Below are 18,890 nucleotides of genomic sequence, written 5' to 3' on the forward strand. Positions count from 1 at the left end.
CACACCGTCAGATTTTGGAGGGAGACCTCGGGCAGTTACGTTTCCTACTGGGGTGAGGGTGTGAGTCAAAGGTAACAAGACTGGTTTACTTTATCTATCCTGGGTCATTGTTAGAGGTTCTGGTTGTCTGAGGAATAACCTCATCGCTGGACTTTAGGACAACAATAAAGCAAGCACAAACATCAAAAGTCTGAGTAAGCTCTGGGAGTTGGTGATGGGCAGCGAAGCCAGGCGTGCAGCAATCCATGGGGTCGCAAATAGTCCGACACGATTGAGACTGAACTGAACTGAACTGCAACATCAAAAGAAGGAAACATCGTCAGCTCCGGAGGAGACTTGCTTATTCACAGGCTTTTAGGTTCCCTCTGGACCCACGGTCACACTTAGCAGAGTTCGAGAAAGGGGGTAGGAAACTCTTCTATGGACGTCTCCCATCTTGCAACCCCCCAGGACCCAAGAGGGCTCAAGAAAAGGCAGTTCAGAGACAGCTCAGCTCAGCAGCCCTCCCCAGTTCCCTGCCCTGTTCCCCACCCCCACCCCGGAGCTCTGTGGCCAGTGGCCGAGGCCTTTCCGGACCTCGAGCCCTCGGCTCCCCCAAGTTCTGCGCGTTCCGCGTGGGCGGCCTCAGTTCCCCCTTCTGCAGAATGGGCGGGTGGCCCAGCCTCCGCGCCCCGGGGCGCTGCGGGGGCGGGGCGGAGGGCTCCGAGGGCGGCCGGAAGGGGTGTGAGTGCGGGGGCGGGCTCCGCGCCGCCCCGCCCCGGGGAGGGAGCCCGGGGCGCAGCATCCTGGCGGGGGCCCCGGCCGCCGCCGCCACTGCCGTCGGGGAAGGTCCCAGCGCGGTCATGGCCTGGCGCGGCGCCCGTCGGGGTCCGAGCCCCCCGCGCCGCGCGCAGTAGCCCCTCGGAGAGGCGGCCCCCACTGTGCCGACGGCGCAGACGGCCGGGCGGGCGGCATGGAGGAGGCGCACCTGCTCCCGGCCGCCGACGTGCTGCGCCGCTTCTCGGTGACGGCCGAGGGCGGCCTGAACGCGGAGCAGGTGACTTGCGCGCGGGAGCGCTACGGCCCTAACGGTGAGAGCGCGGACCAGGCGGGGGCAGCGGGGGCCTGGCGCGCCGCGGTCTCGGCCCCCCCACCAACCCACCCCAGCACGGTGGCCGCGGAGAGGTCCTCGCCCCTCCCAGCTATCGGCCCCCGCGGGCGGGCGGGCAGGAAGCGAGGGCTCCGGAAACCTCTGCAGACGCTTTTGGGGCTCCCGGCGGGGCCGCGCTGCACCTTCGCCGGGGAAGGAGGTGCGGGTTCCGGGTTCGGAGACCGGACGCCTGGCTCCCCCACCCCGATCTCCTCCCTCGGGGCCCAGGGACCTGTGCGGCCCTTCCGGGCTTCCCACCTCCATCCCGGTCGCGGTCCACTCCCGCAGGTCCTCGCCCACCTCCATCGCCGCTCGGCGCTGCATCCCCGCGCCGCCGCAGCCCGCCGGAGTCCGGCAGGTGCGCACACTGAGGTCAGCTGGAGGGGGACCAGTCGGAGACCCTGAGGTCCCGCCTCCCAGCTGACCCCGAGGGTCTCCCTCGAGGGCTCAATAAAACGCCCGGAAGGTGCAGCTTGTCAGCTGGCAGCTTGGGTGCCCCCCCCCCGCCCCCATCCCCAGGTCTTCCTCTTTCTGCCACCCCGGGCGGATGTGGCTGGCGGGAGTCGGTGGTGGGGGCTTTGAACTGCTGAGGCGGGAGACCCACCTCCCTGCAGGGTGGCAGGTTCCTGGGTGACCTGGAGCCACGCCTGCCCCGTCTCTGGTCTGGAGGGAGCCTTGGGCGCTGTTGCTGTCTGGGAGAGCAAGGTGTCATCCTTTCTCGTGTTCAATGGCGTGTGGAATTCTCCCCCGGCCCGGAGGCGCTGGCCAGTGCCTGTACTGTCCAGACGTGGCCCTGGGAAGGTAGAAGATGCAGAGGTCCCTCCCCAAGTCACTTCCAGGCAAGATTTTACCCCCTTCGTCCACCCCTAGGGCTCGGGGTCCCTAGAGGTCCAGAGAGAAATGTCATGTCTATCCCCGGCGTGCAGATCTTTCAGATCTTGGGGACTCACCCTGGCAGGGCTCCCCTCCAGCCAGAGGGGAGGTTCTCTGGCCGGTGTGTCTCACTGCTCAGGGCTGGCTTGAAAATTGCAAAGAGCTGTCAGAAAGGGAGCTTTGGGTTTTGTATTGGTTTATGACAACCACCTCTTATATAAATATTATCTTTCTGGAGCAGAAATCCTTTTTCAAAAAAATTAGCTGCTATATTTAGTTGAGCTGTGGGAGGAACTAGGGAGATAAATATTATTTAATATCCCCCATTAGTGACTTGGCAGGCAGGGTGTCCTTGCCGGAGGAGTGCAGGGCAAGCTGGGCTGGTTCCCCAGCTCATGGTTTGAGGGGGGCGGTCAGGGCAGCAGAGCTGGGGTTCCACCACCTCCTCTGTGTGGCCTCCCGCTTGGGGAGTCCTGATTCCCAAAGGAAACTGGAGGCCCAGCCCTTCTCCAGAACCATACAGAGGTTGCCCTGCCTTACCCTGGCCAACACCCTTCTCCTTTCTGGCCCTTTCTGGCCCCCATGTCTCCCTGAAGAGGGGAAGCTGACTGAGACGAGGGAGCCTTAGTTCTCCCCCATGTTGTCTGGTTTAGGTGAGAGGATTTTAGGGTGCCCTGGCCGGTGATGGATAAGGATGTCGGTGCAGTGTGTAGGTCCAGAGAGGTGGATGTGCGTTTTGGGGAGGGCGGTAGGAAAAGTTGGGAAGCGGCTATCCCTGGGCTCCTCCAGTTCCACTGTGCTTTGATGGTAGTAAAAATAAAAGCTAATGTTCACTGAGTATTTACTCTGTGCCAGGCACTGGTCTTAGCACTTTTCATCTCTTGTCTTCTTTCCTTCCTAAAAGCAACTGCTGTCATCCCCATTTTACAGAGCGGGTAACTGAGGCACCAGGAGGTTAGACAGCTTACCTAAGGTCACCCAGTAAATGGAGCTAATCCTGGGTGCCTGCCCCTCTCTGGGTCTCGCTTTCCCTGTCAGTTCAAGGGGGTCACAGTTTCTGCAGATTCTGGGACCCTGGAGAAGGGGCCTGTGCTCGGAGCTGGGGTCAGCTAGACAGGAGCTAGTGGAACCTTCTGCTCACCTTTTCCCTGCACCAACCCCCCCCACCCCCTGCTCCTCCAAGGGCTTTTTTCCTCAGGAAGCATTCCAGGGCTCTGGAAGTCCTCAGATGAGGAGTAGGGAGCTCTTCCTGCCTCAGGGTCTCCTCCCCTCCCAGCCCTGGCCTGAGGAGGAGGCCTGGGCGCTCCACGCGGCCTCTGGAGTGAGGCTGACAGGGTTTCAGGCCCAACTCTGCCCCTTCATAGCTGTGCAATCCTTGACCAACTGCTTTGCCTCTCTGCGCCTCTATTTGCTCATTGTCAGTGAGGCTACGATAGGCCCCGTGCCACAGAGTTATTTGTGAGTGTTTGCGTACACCGAGCCCTCCCTTATTGTGGCAGGGGAGGAGCCTGGCGTGGCTCTGAGCCAGAAGCCGGCGGGTGGGGCGGGGGGCGGGACCTGCCGGTGGAGGGGACACCCCAGGGACTAGTGTCCCCCCCACCCCAGGAGTCTATGCACCTGCAAAGTCGTTAGTGCTAGAAACCACAAGGAAGTCATTTGCTTAAGTCCTAAAGTTTGCAAGTTCTGCCGGCAGAGGAGGGCGCGGGGTCCTTCTCCCCGTTCTCTGAGCGGGGAGGGGGCCGTCAGTCAGTGAGTGTGCCTGGAGTTGTTCCCCCACGTCCTCACTGTCCCCCCATCTGTCTGCACCCCGGCATGTAGCCGTGCCTTCTCAGGCCTCAACCGGGCAGTAAGTGGGAGACTCCTGGCCTCTTGCGAGCCCATCTTTCTCGGCAGGTCCCAGAGGTGCCCAGGGCGGGGTGTGCAGGGGGGATTTCTGCAAGCTTTCAACTGATTTTTTTGTTTTGTTTGTTTTTGACCGTGGCTTGTGGGATCTTAATTCCCTGACCAAGGATTGAACCCAGGCCTTGGGCAGTGAGAGTGTGGAGTCCTAACCACTGGACCGTCAGGGAATTCCCTCAACTTATTTTTTGAATAAAAATGGGCACACAGTGCCACATGCAAAAAGTCCCCAAGGTGTAGGGTAAATGCTCCCCAGCCCTGTCCCCACAAACCCCTCCCGGCAGCCCTAGTGTCTCCTTCCCAAGATATCCTGTGCGCACACACCTCTGGGTCTGTGATCGATGGTCTTTTTTTTACATGAAAGGGAGTGGATTTTGAGGGCCTTTTGCCCCTCTTCTCCTCCATCCACTCTTGTGGATGGTTCCATGGGCTTTCTAGTGACTTCGCAGAGTTTCTTCACATGGCCGTTCCAGCGTTTCTTCCCTCTGGCTTCTCATGGGTTTAGGGTTTGTGTGAAGCCTCTGTTATCACACACTTAAGGCGTATCCTTGTCCTCATGTCATTTCACACTCTGAAAATCACCAAAGGACAGATTCCTAGAAGTGGAATTGCTGGGTCCAAGGAAGTGTGTATTTTCCATGCTGACAGCTGTTGCCACACTGTTCTTCATAAAGTTGTACCGGTTGGCCTACCTGTTTCCCCACCACCCCGCCAACACACTACCTTATCAGATGCCAATCTGAGAGAAGGTGGCCTTTGCATTTTTCTGTTTGCAAATCCTATCGGGCATTTTACTGTATATATTTAGGAGCCCTTGACCCTCCTTGTGCCCATGGATGGGCTGCCTATCATTCCTGCTGGACGTGAGCCTTGGCAGGAGGCAGGACTGGGTTGGGCCATCACCCCCCGAAGCGCCCTTACCCCAGAGCCCAGGGATGTAGCGGTCAGGTGAGGTCCCTGGAGGTCTCTGCCGGGAAGGGGCAGTGTTTCGGTTTAAGGGAACTGGTGGAGGGGCTGTGACGGGGGCAGGCGCCTGCCTTCCTGGGCCTCAGCCTGCCCATCTGTGCAGTGGGTCCTGGAGCTCCAGGGCCGTCACGTGGGAGGGGTGGTCTTGATTTAGATTCCTGCCGGTGGTGACTTGGCTGTGACCTTATCTCCTGCCCTCAGCCGAGGCACCCACTTCCTTGGCCCCACTGTTGTCTGTAGGGCAGAGACACGACCCTGAGATCCCCTATAGGGGCTTCACAGGTGTGAAGAGCCTTCAGACTTCACCCTAGTTCTCACACCTTTGTTGGGCAGCCTTGGCACACCCCCCCCCCCCCGCCCCTCTGCACCAGCCCTGCCCCTGTAGAACCCCAAGCCCGTGTACCAGCAGCTTTCTGAGGCATGGCCAGGTGTGCCCACAGCACCGTGGGTACACAGTAGCCTTGCCAACACTTCGCCTCTGGGGCCTGGTCAGCCAGGTAGGACTGACCACTCCAGGTGGGGCCTGAAGACCAAGGACAGGCCAGGCGGGTGGGGTGGGGTCTGCCCAGGCAAGGCCTCTCCCTGACTTTGCAAATGAGAGTTTAATTGCTTTGCAAATTTACCTTTAAGGAAGACCTTGGTGAGCACTCACCTCACCCGGCTGGAACCTGGCTAGAACCAACATTTAGAAGCCGAAATACCAGTTTCCAATGGAGGAAGGAGTAGAGGGGGGAATTAAGGGAGCAGGTGGTGAGTGGAGCTTGGGGGCAGTCTTGGCTTTGCACCTCCCTTCTCATGGGCTCTGGGCTGTGCCCGCAGGGCTGAACCGTGGGGCAAGTGAATAAACAATTCTGTGAGGCTCTGGATGGACTTAGGGATGACTCAGTCTCTGCCTGAGTACCTAGAGGTATGCCGGTGCTGGAGCAGGAGGCAACATTGATGACCAGCGAGAGAAGGACTCTTCCAGGAAGCCCTCCTGGAAGTTCTGATGAGGAAATGGGGAGGTACCCTGCACAGAAGGGACTCTGAAAGCAAAATCTTGGAGCGGGGCAAAACCAGGGGCAGCCCTGAGGCATCTTGCTTGGCGGGTGGAGGGAGGGCCGGCCATCTAAGATATGAGAGTGATTCTGGACAGGTGAGTCCAGGAAGGTCTTGAAGGTTGGTCTTTATCTTATAGGCCCAGGAGAGCCATGGAAGATCAGTGAGCAGGGTAGGGTCATTCATTCATTCCATTTTATTGAGTGCCCACTGTGTGCCAAGTGCTGTCCCAAGTACTAGGGATCCAGGAACTTCTGCTCACTGTTGTCATGGCTAAGGTTTGCTGAGCATTCACCATGCGCTGTGCTTCGTACATGTTATGCAACCTCATGAGGTGGTTGCTGTTATTATCCTCATTTTCCAGACAGGGAAACTGAGGCACAGCCAGGCTTAAAGTGACTTGCCCATGGCCACAGAACTACCGAGATAATAGGATTTGAACTCCAGTCCTTGGACCAGACTCTCTGCTCTAAGCCGCCAACTTTCTCTGATCACATTCCAGGACCCTCCAGGCCAGCCCCGCATCGGGTATCTGTGGACAGGGAATGATTCAGTCTGGCAACAGTTCCGCAGAGTAGGGTTTGGTCAGGAGAGGCCACCATATGAACGATTCAGGCAATATTGGGGGGAGTCATATGCCCCCGGATTGGCCCGGCGGGAGTCTGGGAGCGGTGGCACCTCTTGTTACAGTCCTGGCCCATGAGGCTTGGTAGATGGCATCGAGAGATGGGGCATTCTCCTTGGAAGGGCCAGCTGATGATTGCTTCCAGCCCAACAGTCAGGACATGGGAGATTATGATCCTTCCGGTGATCTTGACTGGGAGGCTCAGGGACCACTGGGGTGGGAAGTCAGGACAGTCTAGGAGTGAGTGCAAGAGGTCCAGAGCACGGGTTCGAGCTGGCTCGAACAGAGCCAGACTGTTCAAGCTCAAAACCCTTCCCTGCCACTTCCCAGCTGTGTGACCCGTGAGGTAGGCACTCAGCCTCTCTGCGCTTCTGCTCTGTAAAATGGGAATAATAATCACATCCTCTTTCCTGGCTTGTTTGAGAATCTCACGAGAGCAGTGCACGCGAGCAGGCGATCATCCTGTGTGTGGAGCACCTCCTCATGTGTTAGGCGCACACCGCGCCGCCGTTCCTCTCTGGAGATGAAGTAGACATGGGGCACACTGCTTGGTATAGGAGTGCTCAGTCGCTCGGCCGTGTCCGATTCTCTGTGGCCCCATGGACTGTAGCCTGCCAGACTCCTCTGTCCATGGAATTTCCCAGGCAGGAATATTGGACTGGGGTGCCATTGCCTTCTTTAGGGGATCTTCCCGACCCAGAGATCGAACCCACCTCTCTTGCCTCTCGAGCATTAGCAAGTGGATTCTTTATCACCAGTGCCATCTGGGAAGTTCTTTGGTATATAGTAGGTGCTTAAAAACTGTGACTCAGTAATGATAATGATGCTTATTCACACAGCAGCCTGCAGGGAGGTGGTGGTACTCCATCTTTCAAATGAGGCTCAGGGCCCCCCCGGGGAGCCAGCTGTTCAGGCAGGACTGGAAGCCCGTGCATTTCAGGAGCAGGGACGGGCCCTCCTGCACGGATGGGTGGGGCATCTGCAGTGACCTCATGGCTTACTGAGCCTGCCGATGCCTTGCTCTACCCCGGTAGAGGCCAGATCTGGGGAGAAGAGGGTATCGGTCAGGATCGGCCAGGTTATCCTGCATTACAACCCCCAGATTTCAGTGGCTTGAAACAATCCAGGTCATCTCTTGCTCACACTGTGCACACACACCTCTGTGCGGCTGAGTGTCTCCTGACTCTGACTCGGGTTCATGGAGCAGATACCATCACACAAGTGCTGGTTGCAAGAGCAGAAGGTCAGAGAGCTCCAGACTGTGCAGTCCAGTGGGGCAGCCACTAGCCTTGCGTGGCTGTTTGAGTTTCAATGAATGAAAATTAATTTAAAATATACCTACTGGGACTTTCCTGGCTGTCCAGTGGCTTAAGACTCGGCTGCTAACACAGGGGGCCCAAGTTCGATCCCTTGTCAAGGAACTAGATTCCACATGCCATAGTGAAGATGGAAGATCCCGCACGCTGCCACCAAGGCCTGGCACAGCCAAATGATTAAATATTTTAAAATAATAATAAAGAAATAAAATGTAGCTACTTAGTCACACGAGCTACATTCCCAGTGCTCAATAGCCCCATGTGGCTGGTGGCTACCGTGTCAGACAGCATGGCTGTAGGACTCTTCCATCACCGCAGGAAGCTCCACTGGATGGTGCCATTCGCCAACAGTTCTACATTCCAGCCCAAACTAACACACATCCTTCTTTTTGCAACTCACACAGGAAGATGGGACGTGCAGTCCTACTGTGTGTCCACACGGTGGGGAGAATGAGAAGCCCCGGGGGGATAGCATGATAGCGACCACCACGTGTGGACTTTGGATCGGGCTGTGGGTCAGCAGAAGGGGACAGTCAGGTGGAAGGGGAGAGGGAGGAGACCCGGTGAGACCAGCAGGTGGAGGGCAGTTTGCAGTGGGGACTAGAGCTGGTGGCTGCTTCCCAGGTGTTCAGATGGTAAACTGTCTGCCTGCAATGTGGGAGACCCAGGTTCGATCCCTGGGTCAGGAAGATCCCCTGGAGAAGGACATGGCAACCCACTCCAATTTTCCACTCTTGCCTGGAAAATTCCATGGATGGAGAAGCCTGGTAAGCTATAGTCCATGGGGTCGCCAACAGTTGGACAAGATTGAGCAGCTTCACTCGCTAGAGCTGTTATGTTCCTGAACAGGTCTCCCAACCCCAGGACTCACCCCCATCCAGAAAAAATGCCCTGAGGAATATGGTGGCCTCGAGGCTACACGCCAGCAGAGGGAAGGGCTAGGTAGACAGAGGGAGGGATTCGGGTGAGACTTACAGATAAACTCTTCCTTAGGTCAGGAATCCTAAGGACACCTGCAGAGGTTGAGGGGTTGAGGAACTCCAAGCAGACTGACATGTGCTCTGAGGCTGGGGCATGGCTGAGATGACCTCTAAAGGACCCTGCTCCATTGGAGAATTGGCCCAGAAACCAGGGCTGGCCCTCCTCCTGCCTTTCCTGTTCGCTTTAGCTAAATAGATCAGAAGGAAAAAGTCTGTTTGATTTTAATCTCAACGCAGGACACTGGAGATTACATTTTCCACGGAAAATGTCAGCTGTTGCCTAAAATAGGACTTTGGAGAAAATGCTAGAAAGTGTATTTTTAGGTTATATGTTTTCCTCCTGGATTCCTGCGGCCCAGTGGGCTGCTCAGTACTCCCCATGATTCAGCTGCCAGGTGCAGACCCCAGACCTTCCAAACAGGTGGTCAGGGTAGGGGCCGCCCGTGAGAAAAAGTGCTGGCTGGTGCTTGAGCTAAAAGCAGGTGGGCAGAGGCAAGGACCCATGTCAGCGAGGAGGAGGAAGAGCCAGCCTGGGGTGGGGCCTTGGGGTCTGCATTGCTAACAAGCTCCCGGGTGACCCTGAAGCTGCTGGTCTAGGGACTGTCCTGGGAATAGCACAGGACAAAAGGAGACAGGGTCAGTTAGGCTCGATCTGAGAGAGCCCTCAGACAGCCCTGGGCAGGTCCTGAGATCAGCAGAACGAGGGAGAAACCCGTCCAGGGCCCCTTCTCACAGACCCACAAACACCCTTGCTTGCTGTGTGACCTTGTTCAAGCCACGCATCCACTCTGGACCTCTTGCACCTGCAAGACGGGATCGGCATCCCCACCCACCTCCCCTTTAGGCTGTTGGGAAGATTCCCAGACTCAGCTACTGGGGCAGCCAGCTCCACCTGTAACATGGGTGCTTCAGGACCTGAAGGGGATGAAAGTGGAGCCTGTAAGGGGACAGTAGGTCCTTGTGGTGTTTGGAGACATGGTTCTTCAAAATATTCTGTGGGTCTGGGCCTCGGCAGGCTGGCTGGGTCCTTTCTGAGCCTGCTGGAGCGGAGGGCCTGGGAAGGGACAAGCTGACAGTCAGCCTCCCGGAACTGAAGCCCAGGGCGCTGGCTGCTGAGGTCATGCCCAGGGAGCCCTGGGTGGGGTGGGCAGTGCTGCGAGCCTTGTCCCCTTGGTCCTGGAGAAGCAGGTGTGTCAGAGGTGGCCTGAGCCAGTTTTCTCAATTTGAACGAAGGGGCCACCCTACCGTGGGTAGGGGGACATTGAACAGGACTGGGTGGGCATCTGAGAAAGGGCAGTGCAGGGAGCCCTGAGAACTATCAACTCCCTGTGTGACCTCAGGGTTCCCATCTCCTCCAGGTCTCAGTTTCCCCTCTGTGCAATGGAGGAGGAACTGGCCTGGATGGTCTGGAGGGCCCTGGCTCGGCTCTTGCCCCAGGATGAGTCAGGTCACAGCAGGCCATCTTCAACCAGAGTCAGGTGGGGGAGGGATGTGAAAGTATCCGGGCTCAAACCACGTGTTCTGTGACCTCAGAGACCTGGGGGGAATGTGTCCTGCCCAACGTGGGGTTTCTGGTGGGCACCGCAGGGAAGGGACTGCTTAGACTCCGCTCGATAACCCAGTCATTTCTTGTCTCCTCATGGCTCCTGTGGCTGCCTGGATCCTGCAGAACTCCCGACTGAGGAAGGTGAGGCTGGGGGCCAGGGCGGCCTGCAAGGGCACTAGATGACACCCCGGGCCAGTCACTGTCAGGCGGTGTCCTCCCCTCCCAGGCCGGTGGGGCCTGGCTGAGTCCCCAGCGTTGCCCCTCTGTGCCTCTCAGGGCCTCGGGATCTCCCCATTCAAATGGGAGGGAGGGAGTGGGCCACCGCAGCTCTGCATGGACGCGGTCGGTCGGGAGCCCAGCCCTCATGCGGTGCTCCCGTTCACAGGGAAGTCCCTGTGGGAGCTTGTGCTGGAACAGTTCGAGGACCTCCTGGTTCGAATCCTGCTGCTGGCCGCCCTGGTCTCCTTCGTAAGTAGCCCTTTCCCACGGCATCAGGCAGCCTGGGCCGGGGAGCGGGTCCAGGCAGTGCTCAGAGGCCCAGGCTCTGAGCCACAGGCTGTCCTCTTGGCGGTGGGCATCCCTGGGCCCCTGTGAATCCCCTTTGTGGTTCAGTTGCTCAGTTGTGTCTGACTGTTTGTGACCCCATGAACTGCAGCATGCCAGGCTTCCCTATCCTTCAATAATATCTCCCAGAGTTTGCTCAAATTTATGTCCATTGGGTTGGTGATACCATCTAACCATCTCATCCTCTGTCACCCCGTTCTCCTGCCCTCAATTTTTCCCAGCATCAGGGTCTTTTCCAATGAGTTGGCTCTTCCAATCAGGTGGCCAAAGTATTGGAACTTCAGCTTCAGCATTTCCTTTAGGATTGACTGGTTTGATCTCCTTGCAGTCCAAAGGACTCTCAAGAGTCTTCTCTAGCACCACAGTTTGAAAGCATCAGTTCTTTGCCCAGCCCCTGCCCTTGCCAAATTCTAGCAGCCCCCACAGTGGACTCCTGGCTCTCATCTGTCTCCTCCAGCCCCTCTTCCACCCTGACTTTCAGAGTGAGCTTGCAAAAGCACACCTGACCCCACCCCTCCCTGCCTTAATGCAGGGTTTCTCAGCAACACCACCATTGGCTTCTTGGACCAGACAGCTCTCTGTGTCAGGGACCGTCCTGTATACTGTAGAGTGTTTAGCAGCATCCCTGGCCTCTGCCCGCCAGATGCCATTAGCATCCCATGGTTGTGATAGTCATGTCTACGGATATTGCCGAATGTGGTGGGTGAATCCCCCGGGGTGAGAGCATATGCAATACCTTCCATGGCTCCTCAGAGAGACTTTGGACCTCAACCTCCCGCAGCTGCCTCCTGGCTGCTGCTCCCCATTGCTGACCCCCATGCCCCATGCCTAGGCTCCTTCTGGACCCACAGGGTCATGGGCCCAGGGTGGAGTGGTGGGGAGGGGGGCATTGGTGGCTGAGCAGCAGACACCCAAGGGTCATGCAGGGAATGGAGTCCAGAGGGTGGTTGTGACTCCTGCTCCCAGCCCTGCCCTCCAGCCGGCAGGGGCCCAGCCCGCTAAGTCTGACCATCCTGGATACTCACTGCCCTTTGGAAATTGAGGACTCCTACTAGAAAAGTCTATCCAGGTCGGTGCCCAATACAGCCAAGCCAAAAGGGTTCTGGTACCCCCTCCTTAGAACAGATGGACGCATGGAGGCCTGGAGAAGATGACAAGTACCCACTTGGGCCAGGAGGTGGGAACAGACTGGAACCAGGTCTCCCGCCTCCAGGCCTGGGCTCTGGCTGGTCCTCTGACCATGGTCCTCTGACCAAAGGGCCATGAACTTGAATTTGCAGCAGGATCACCTGCTTCAAACAGACTGCTGGGGTCCACCCCAGAGTTTCTGACTCAGTAGGCCTGGGATGGACCCCAGGAATTTGCATTTCTAACAGGTTCCCAGGAGATGCTGCTGCTGGTCTGGGCCCCACACTTGGAGAACAACAGTCAGGCAAACAGTGGCCCCACAACCTTGAGAGTGGGTGGGATGGGACCTGGGCTGTGGCAGTCACTACCTGGAGGGAGGAGTGACCAAGCCAAGGCCTTCTGAGAGCAGACCTCTCCAAGTCCAGGGCTCCCCAGGGGTACTTCCTCCCAAACGGGAGCAGACAGACCCAGTGTACACAGGAGATGGCAGGCAAACCCTGGCCCGTGGCATAGCTGCCACTCACCAGCTCTGATCCCGACAGGTCCTGGCCTGGTTTGAGGAGGGCGAGGAGACCACGACAGCCTTCGTGGAGCCCCTGGTCATCATGCTGATCCTTGTGGCCAATGCGATCGTGGGCGTGTGGCAGGTGGGAGACTCGGGGGTGTGGTTGCGTCCTGGGGTCTCCCAACTGCTCGGTGTCACCTTCACCTGGTCCTGGAACCCTGCAGGTCCTTCTGGTTCCAGATCCATCCCAGGCCCCAAGGGGTGTCCTTCCAAGGGGGTGGCCTGCTAGGGCCAGTGGGGATAGACAGCCTTCCTGCCTCTGCAGGAACGCAACGCAGAGAGCGCCATCGAGGCCCTTAAGGAGTATGAACCTGAGATGGGCAAGGTGATACGCGCGGACCGCAAGAGTGTGCAACGCATCCGTGCCCGGGACATCGTCCCCGGAGACATCGTGGAAGTGGCAGGTGCTTCGGGGGTATTCTCCTTGCATTATGAGACGCTAATGAGCCCACTCTTCTCTTTCTGACTGTATGTTGTAGAGGGGGACTGTTGGATCCCTCTGCAGCTCTTTAGCCAGAACCCCATCGGATGGATAAGGGGACTGTAAGCCAGGGGACAGCTCACCCTGCCTCCCAGCCCGGGCCTTGGCTTCCGGGAGCCCTGCTGGCTTTCCTGGGAAGGGGTGCCCAGAGCCACACTCAGCCAAGCTGTTCTCCCTCCACAGTGGGAGACAAAGTGCCTGCCGACCTCCGTCTCATTGACATCAAGTCCACCACGCTGAGAGTGGACCAGTCCATCCTGACCGGTGAGGCCCAGAGGCCAGGGGACGGGAGGACTTCACACGGGGCTTCTCTTTTCTTTTTTAAAATATTTATTTATATATGTGTGTATTTGTCTACACCAGGTGTTAGTTGTGCTTTTGGTCTTTAGTTGCGGCATGTGGGATCTAGTACCCCGACCAGGGACTGAACCCAGGCACCCTGCAAAGGGGAGTGTGGAGTCTCAGTCACGGGACCACCAGGGAAGTCCCGGGCTTCTCATTTCTGATTCCATATCCAGGTGAATCTGTGTCTGTGACCAAGCACACGGACGCCATCCCGGACCCCAGAGCTGTCAACCAGGACAAGAAGAACATGCTGTTTTCTGTAAGTGCCTTATAATGAAAATAATAACCTTTAGATGAATCAGTTAAAGCTCTGTGGGAAAGAACCTCACAATCATTGAGAATACATGGAAATTTCTAGTAATAATAATAGCTGTGTTTACTGGAGTCTGTGTGCTTGGCCCTGTTCTAAGACATTTACCTATATTAATTTATTTTATACTCACATCATCTTTGAAATGAGTACACTTGTCTGCATTTTCTAGCAAGGAAACAGGCACAGAGAGGTTAAGTAAGTTTCCCAAGGTCACACAGCCAGTGAGCGGCAGAGCTGGGATGTGGACTCAGCCATCTGACCCTAGAGTTTTTCTCCTGCCTGCTAGGCTTATCCTGCTTTAAGCTGGAGAGGGACAGAGCTTGTGTATAGTGACTCAACGGAGTCCTCGAGAGAGAGGCGCATTGCCACAATGGTGGAGGATGTCAGGAACCATTCGTTTCTCAGATGAGAAAACTGATCCCTAAGACAAGACACCAGGGAGAGTGTCTGCTCAGGGAGAGTGATGGGGTTCAGCTCTGGGGGAAAGGATCAGCCCTTGTGGCCCCAGAGAGACCTAACCAGTGATGCTCATGGGCTGCCTAGCAACTGCCTGAAGCCGAGCACAGAGGCCACAAAGAGGGGTCAAGCCAACTGGCAGTGGCCCTGGGCGCTAAGTTATAAGCTGTCCCCAGAAGTGAACAGAAGGGGAGAAAGCAATATTCACCCACAGCTCTGCTTGAGGGGAGCACCCTGCCAAGGTGCCCGGAAGCTTTGGATAAGCTGCTTTGGGTGGGGAGGGGACACCAAGGGGCACGCTCAGGCATCAGCACCCATCACAGGGGACTTCCTAAGGAGGGTGCTCTGGCTAACTGCAGGTCGTTTCCTTGGCAGTGCATGCGTGTTTAGTCGCTCAGTCGTGTCTGACTCTTTGTGACCCCCTGGACTGTAGCCCGCCAGGCTCCTCTGTCCATGGGATCTCCCAGGCAAGAATACTGGAGTGGGGTGCCATTTCCTCTTCCAGGGGATCTTTCTCATCCAGGAGTCATACCTGGGCCTTCTGCATTGCAAGCAGATTCTTTACCACTAGTGCCTGGGAAGTCCTTCCTTAGCAGAGGGGCCTGTATGTGGGGGCAGGAGCTGCATGGCTCAGGGCAGAAGAAATACTGAGGCTGCCACCACCCACCTCTCCAGCCTTGGCACGGGGCACCCATCTGAAGGGGATGATTTATGAGCCTCCCCTTAATAGCTGTGTCTCTCACCTCTGCTGGACCATTTTACAGCAAGGGACACAGAGGCTCATGCTGGCCAGCCCTTGCATCAGGGCTTGGGGATCTTACTGGGGCCTTCGGGATGGATGGGCTTAAGCACAGATTTTCTGGATTCTTCAGTAAATACTGTTTAAAACTGTTTACCTGAGATCACAGCAGCACCCCTGTGTGGCTGTCTTGGTTGGGTATGAACCTCATTTTAATGGGTTGGTGCTGTGCTGTTCTGTCAGTATCAGCTGTTGCTGCCTCTGTGCCAGACCCCATCCTGGCACTGGGAATGAGGCACCAGACCAAGTCCCTGCCTTCATAGAGCTGACACTATCAAGGTGATGACAGTCATAACTCCAGATGACATAGCTGCATATGTCTGGGAGCACTAAGTGACGTGGAGAAAGAGAAAGCCAAGGAGCGGGAAGAGAGCCGAAATCCCAGCCTGAAGGGGTCAGGGGTCCTGGACCCCTGCTGAGGTGCCAACCAGCCCTTTTGCTCATCCCTCTCTCGGCCAGGGCACCAACATTGCATCGGGCAAGGCGGTGGGTGTGGCAGTGGCCACGGGCCTGCACACGGAGCTGGGTAAGATCCGCAGTCAGATGGCCGCCGTGGAGCCAGAGCGGACGCCCCTGCAGCAGAAGCTGGACGAGTTTGGGCGGCAGCTGTCTCGCGCCATCTCCGTGATCTGCATGGCCGTGTGGGTCATTAACATCGGTCACTTTGCTGATCCCGCCCACGGCGGCTCCTGGCTTCGAGGTGCTGTCTACTACTTCAAGATCGCTGTGGCCCTGGCTGTGGCTGCCATCCCTGAGGGCCTCCCGGCTGTCATCACTACTTGCCTAGCACTGGGCACGCGGCGCATGGCCCGTAAGAACGCCATTGTGCGGAGTCTGCCCTCTGTGGAGACCCTGGGCTGCACCTCGGTGATCTGCTCAGACAAGACGGGCACGCTCACCACCAATCAGATGTCGGTCTGCCGGGTGAGTGGCTGCAGCCAGCTTGGGTGTTGCTGTGTGATGCTTGGCAGGCTGGGCTACCTCTCTGGGCCACTCCCGGACTCCAGAGATGGAGGAGAGAACATGTGTGCTGCCCCATGGTGGGAAGCAGATCCAGGTTTTCCTGGGGCAGAGCAGCAAAGCCTGGCTGGACATGCATCATTTGGACACATGTGTCACTCTGTAGGGTCTTGGCAGGCCTCGCAGGCCATCTGCGAACCTCAGTTTCCTTATCTGAAGTTTGGGTGTACAAGCCCTGCCAGGTGACCATAAAGGACATAGGGGAGGGTCAAGTACAGCCTGGGCATCCGAGCCAAGCCGGGCCTGGACCCAGGTTTTATCCTGCTCCACCGTGACGCTCTGTGGTCAGTGCCTGTCACCCGATACACCAGCTCCGGTGACCTGGGAAGGACCCAGGCAGGAATTATTCATTCCCTGGCACTTGATCCCAGATCCTGGGCTGCTGCCCACATGCTCCAGGGAGTCTGGCTGAGACTCCAGCAGGTCTCTGGGGTAGAGGAGTGGGTGGGGTGATGCTGAAGGCTGTGGGTTTCCCATTTTCCCAGGCCCCCTGATCACTCCTCTCCCGCCCCTGCTCCCATAAAACCCTGGAAACCCACGCTCTGTGTCAGAGACCTTAGCCCCCCACAAAAGTGCACCAGAGGCTGCCGCAGGGGCCGGGGCACCAGCTCGCTTTGCTGCCCTGCAGCTCCTGACCTGCTAGAATCCCTAGTAGGAATTCGTTTGAACAGTCCTACTAGGGATTCTGAAATAAGGGTTTGAAAAACACATGAGCACACCCTTGTGCCCCCCCAGATGTTCGTGGTAGCCGAGGCCGGAGCGGGTACCTGCCGTTTGCACGAGTTCACCATCTCTGGCACCACGTATGCCCCGGAGGGCGAAGTGTGAGTGCTCGGCGAAGGGGCACAGGTGGGCGGGGTTTACGGGTGGGCGGGGCTACGTAGGACAACTGTTGAGAGTTGTCATTGGTGAGGCCTCCTGGGGGCGGGGCCAACATACTGGGCATCGCCCAGGGGCGGGGCCAAGAACCCAGTTCTGACCGCTCTGGCTCCACAGGCGTCAGGGAGAGCTGCGAGTGCGCTGCGGGCAGTTTGATGGGCTGGTGGAGCTGGCGACCATCTGTGCCCTGTGCAATGATTCAGCGCTGGACTACAACGAGGTGGGCCCCTACCCACTTTCAGTGACTTCCCTAGTATCCAGGCACTCAGAACAGACCAGTCTCCCAGAGTATCCAAGCTCCCGGGACTGGAGGTCCCTGCCCTTGGGAGTGCCACACCCCAGGAACACTGCCATCCCCGTCCACTCCACACTGCCCCCCCCCCCCTTCTTCCTCAGTTTGGCTTTAGAACCTGCTCTGGGGCTCTTGGACTGTGGGGGACTGTAATGTAAAAGGTAGAAAAGCCAGGGATGCCTGGGAGAAGAGGTTTGGGGGACAAACACTAGGAAGTGTTTAAAGCAAAAGGCACTGTCCAGAAATGGCCCACAGGCCACTATAACCTGATGTGATCTAGGCAGTGAACGCTCTTCCTTGTGGCTGGAGCAGAAGCATGGTGCACGTGGGAGGCTCTTCGCCCCTGAGTGGGGGCACTTGGCAAGACCAAGTCAGTCTGATGCCCAGCTGAGGGCAGCAAACAGACAGCAATGGGTTTAGAGCAGGAGGGTGATATGGTCAGATGTACATTCACAGACAATCGCCTAGGTCTCAGTGTGGAGGACAGAACAGACTGGGCAAGACCGGGGCCAGGGAGCCCTGTGTGGGCCAGGGAGCCCTGTGTGGTCACCCGGGCCCGAGAAATGTCAGCTGAGTCCTGGCTGGGGCTTCAGGAAGAGGGGAGAAGGCATGGGTTGGAGAGAGTTTGGAGCCAAAATCCTGGGACTTGGTGACCGGTTAGGTGAAAGAGGGAGAGGAGGTCAGGTAGCTTCTAGCTGCATTCTGGCTGCAGCAGTCACTGGAGTGCACGTATGGAGACACGGAGAGGTAGACTGAGGGTCCGAAGGGAACCAAGTCCAACAGGCAGCAACTGCATGAGTGGGCGTGGAGCTCAAGAGGGAGGGAGCAGTGGGCGGGCCCTGGCCGTGGTGAGCCTGAAGAGTGGTGGTGGCACTGGCGTATTAGGCCTCAGGGAGAGAAGGAGGAGGGAAGGAGCAGGGCCTGGGAGCTCCAAGGGTCAGGGAGTGAATGGGAGGTGAGGCCAGGGGCCGCCCCGACCCTCACTCCCTCCCTATACCTGGGCCCCCCTAGACCAAGGGTGTGTATGAGAAGGTGGGAGAGGCCACGGAGACAGCCCTGACCTGCCTGGTGGAGAAGATGAATGTTTTTGACACGGACCTGCAGGCTCTCTCCCGGGTGGAGCGAGCTGGCGCCTGCAATGCGGTGAGCAGTGTGGCTGGGGCTTCTGGGGCATCGGGAGAAGGGAGAGAGGGGAAGGGAGTCCTGGGAGGGTTCTGGGAGGAGGAAGGACCTCAGATGCCTACCTAGTAATACTGGTCTAGGGAGAAAAGAGAACAGCTGAGTGTGGGCAAGGACTTGGAGTCAGAAATTACCCAGCCTGGTCAGGAAATGGCAACTCTGGGGCATTTATGGGGCTGGAGAGGGAGACGGAGGCCTTGAATGTCAGGGTTAGAGGAGGATAGATTCACCACCGTGCAGGGAGCAAGAGGCTCTTCACGGGGCCGAGCAGCTGGTGAGGAAGCAGCCAGAATCCCTGGCCCTACCCCTCAAGCCCTGACCCGCCTGGGCCCCACAGGTCATCAAGCAGCTGATGCAGAAGGAGTTCACCCTGGAGTTCTCCCGAGACCGGAAGTCCATGTCAGTGTACTGCACGCCCACCCGCCCTGGCCTGGCGGCCCAGGGCAGCAAAATGTTTGTGAAGGTGGGCCTGCCCGACCGGCATGGGGCCTCTGCAC

At 57.6% G+C, this 18,890-nt stretch overlaps 1 protein-coding gene across 2 annotated transcripts in view; it reads left to right on the forward strand.

Annotated features, from left to right (window-relative positions):
- Window positions 1–777: 777 nt before the first annotated feature.
- ATP2A3 (ATPase sarcoplasmic/endoplasmic reticulum Ca2+ transporting 3) overlaps window positions 778–18,890 on the forward strand; it is a 33,937-nt gene continuing 15,824 nt past the window's right edge. For both annotated transcript variants that reach the window (XM_065910077.1, XM_065910078.1), the window contains exons 1-12: window positions 778–1,070; window positions 10,496–10,513; window positions 10,758–10,840; window positions 12,607–12,711; window positions 12,895–13,033; window positions 13,294–13,374; window positions 13,629–13,714; window positions 15,483–15,947; window positions 16,779–16,867; window positions 17,040–17,142; window positions 18,226–18,357; window positions 18,731–18,856. In XM_065910077.1, coding sequence (XP_065766149.1) covers window positions 953–1,070; window positions 10,496–10,513; window positions 10,758–10,840; window positions 12,607–12,711; window positions 12,895–13,033; window positions 13,294–13,374; window positions 13,629–13,714; window positions 15,483–15,947; window positions 16,779–16,867; window positions 17,040–17,142; window positions 18,226–18,357; window positions 18,731–18,856 — 1,545 coding nt within the window. In that variant the 5' untranslated portion in view covers window positions 778–952. The remainder of the gene's footprint in view (window positions 1,071–10,495; window positions 10,514–10,757; window positions 10,841–12,606; window positions 12,712–12,894; window positions 13,034–13,293; window positions 13,375–13,628; window positions 13,715–15,482; window positions 15,948–16,778; window positions 16,868–17,039; window positions 17,143–18,225; window positions 18,358–18,730; window positions 18,857–18,890) is intronic.

Source organism: Muntiacus reevesi, chromosome 18 (genome assembly GCF_963930625.1).
Source record: "Muntiacus reevesi chromosome 18, mMunRee1.1, whole genome shotgun sequence".
Taxonomy (NCBI): domain Eukaryota; kingdom Metazoa; phylum Chordata; class Mammalia; order Artiodactyla; family Cervidae; genus Muntiacus; species Muntiacus reevesi.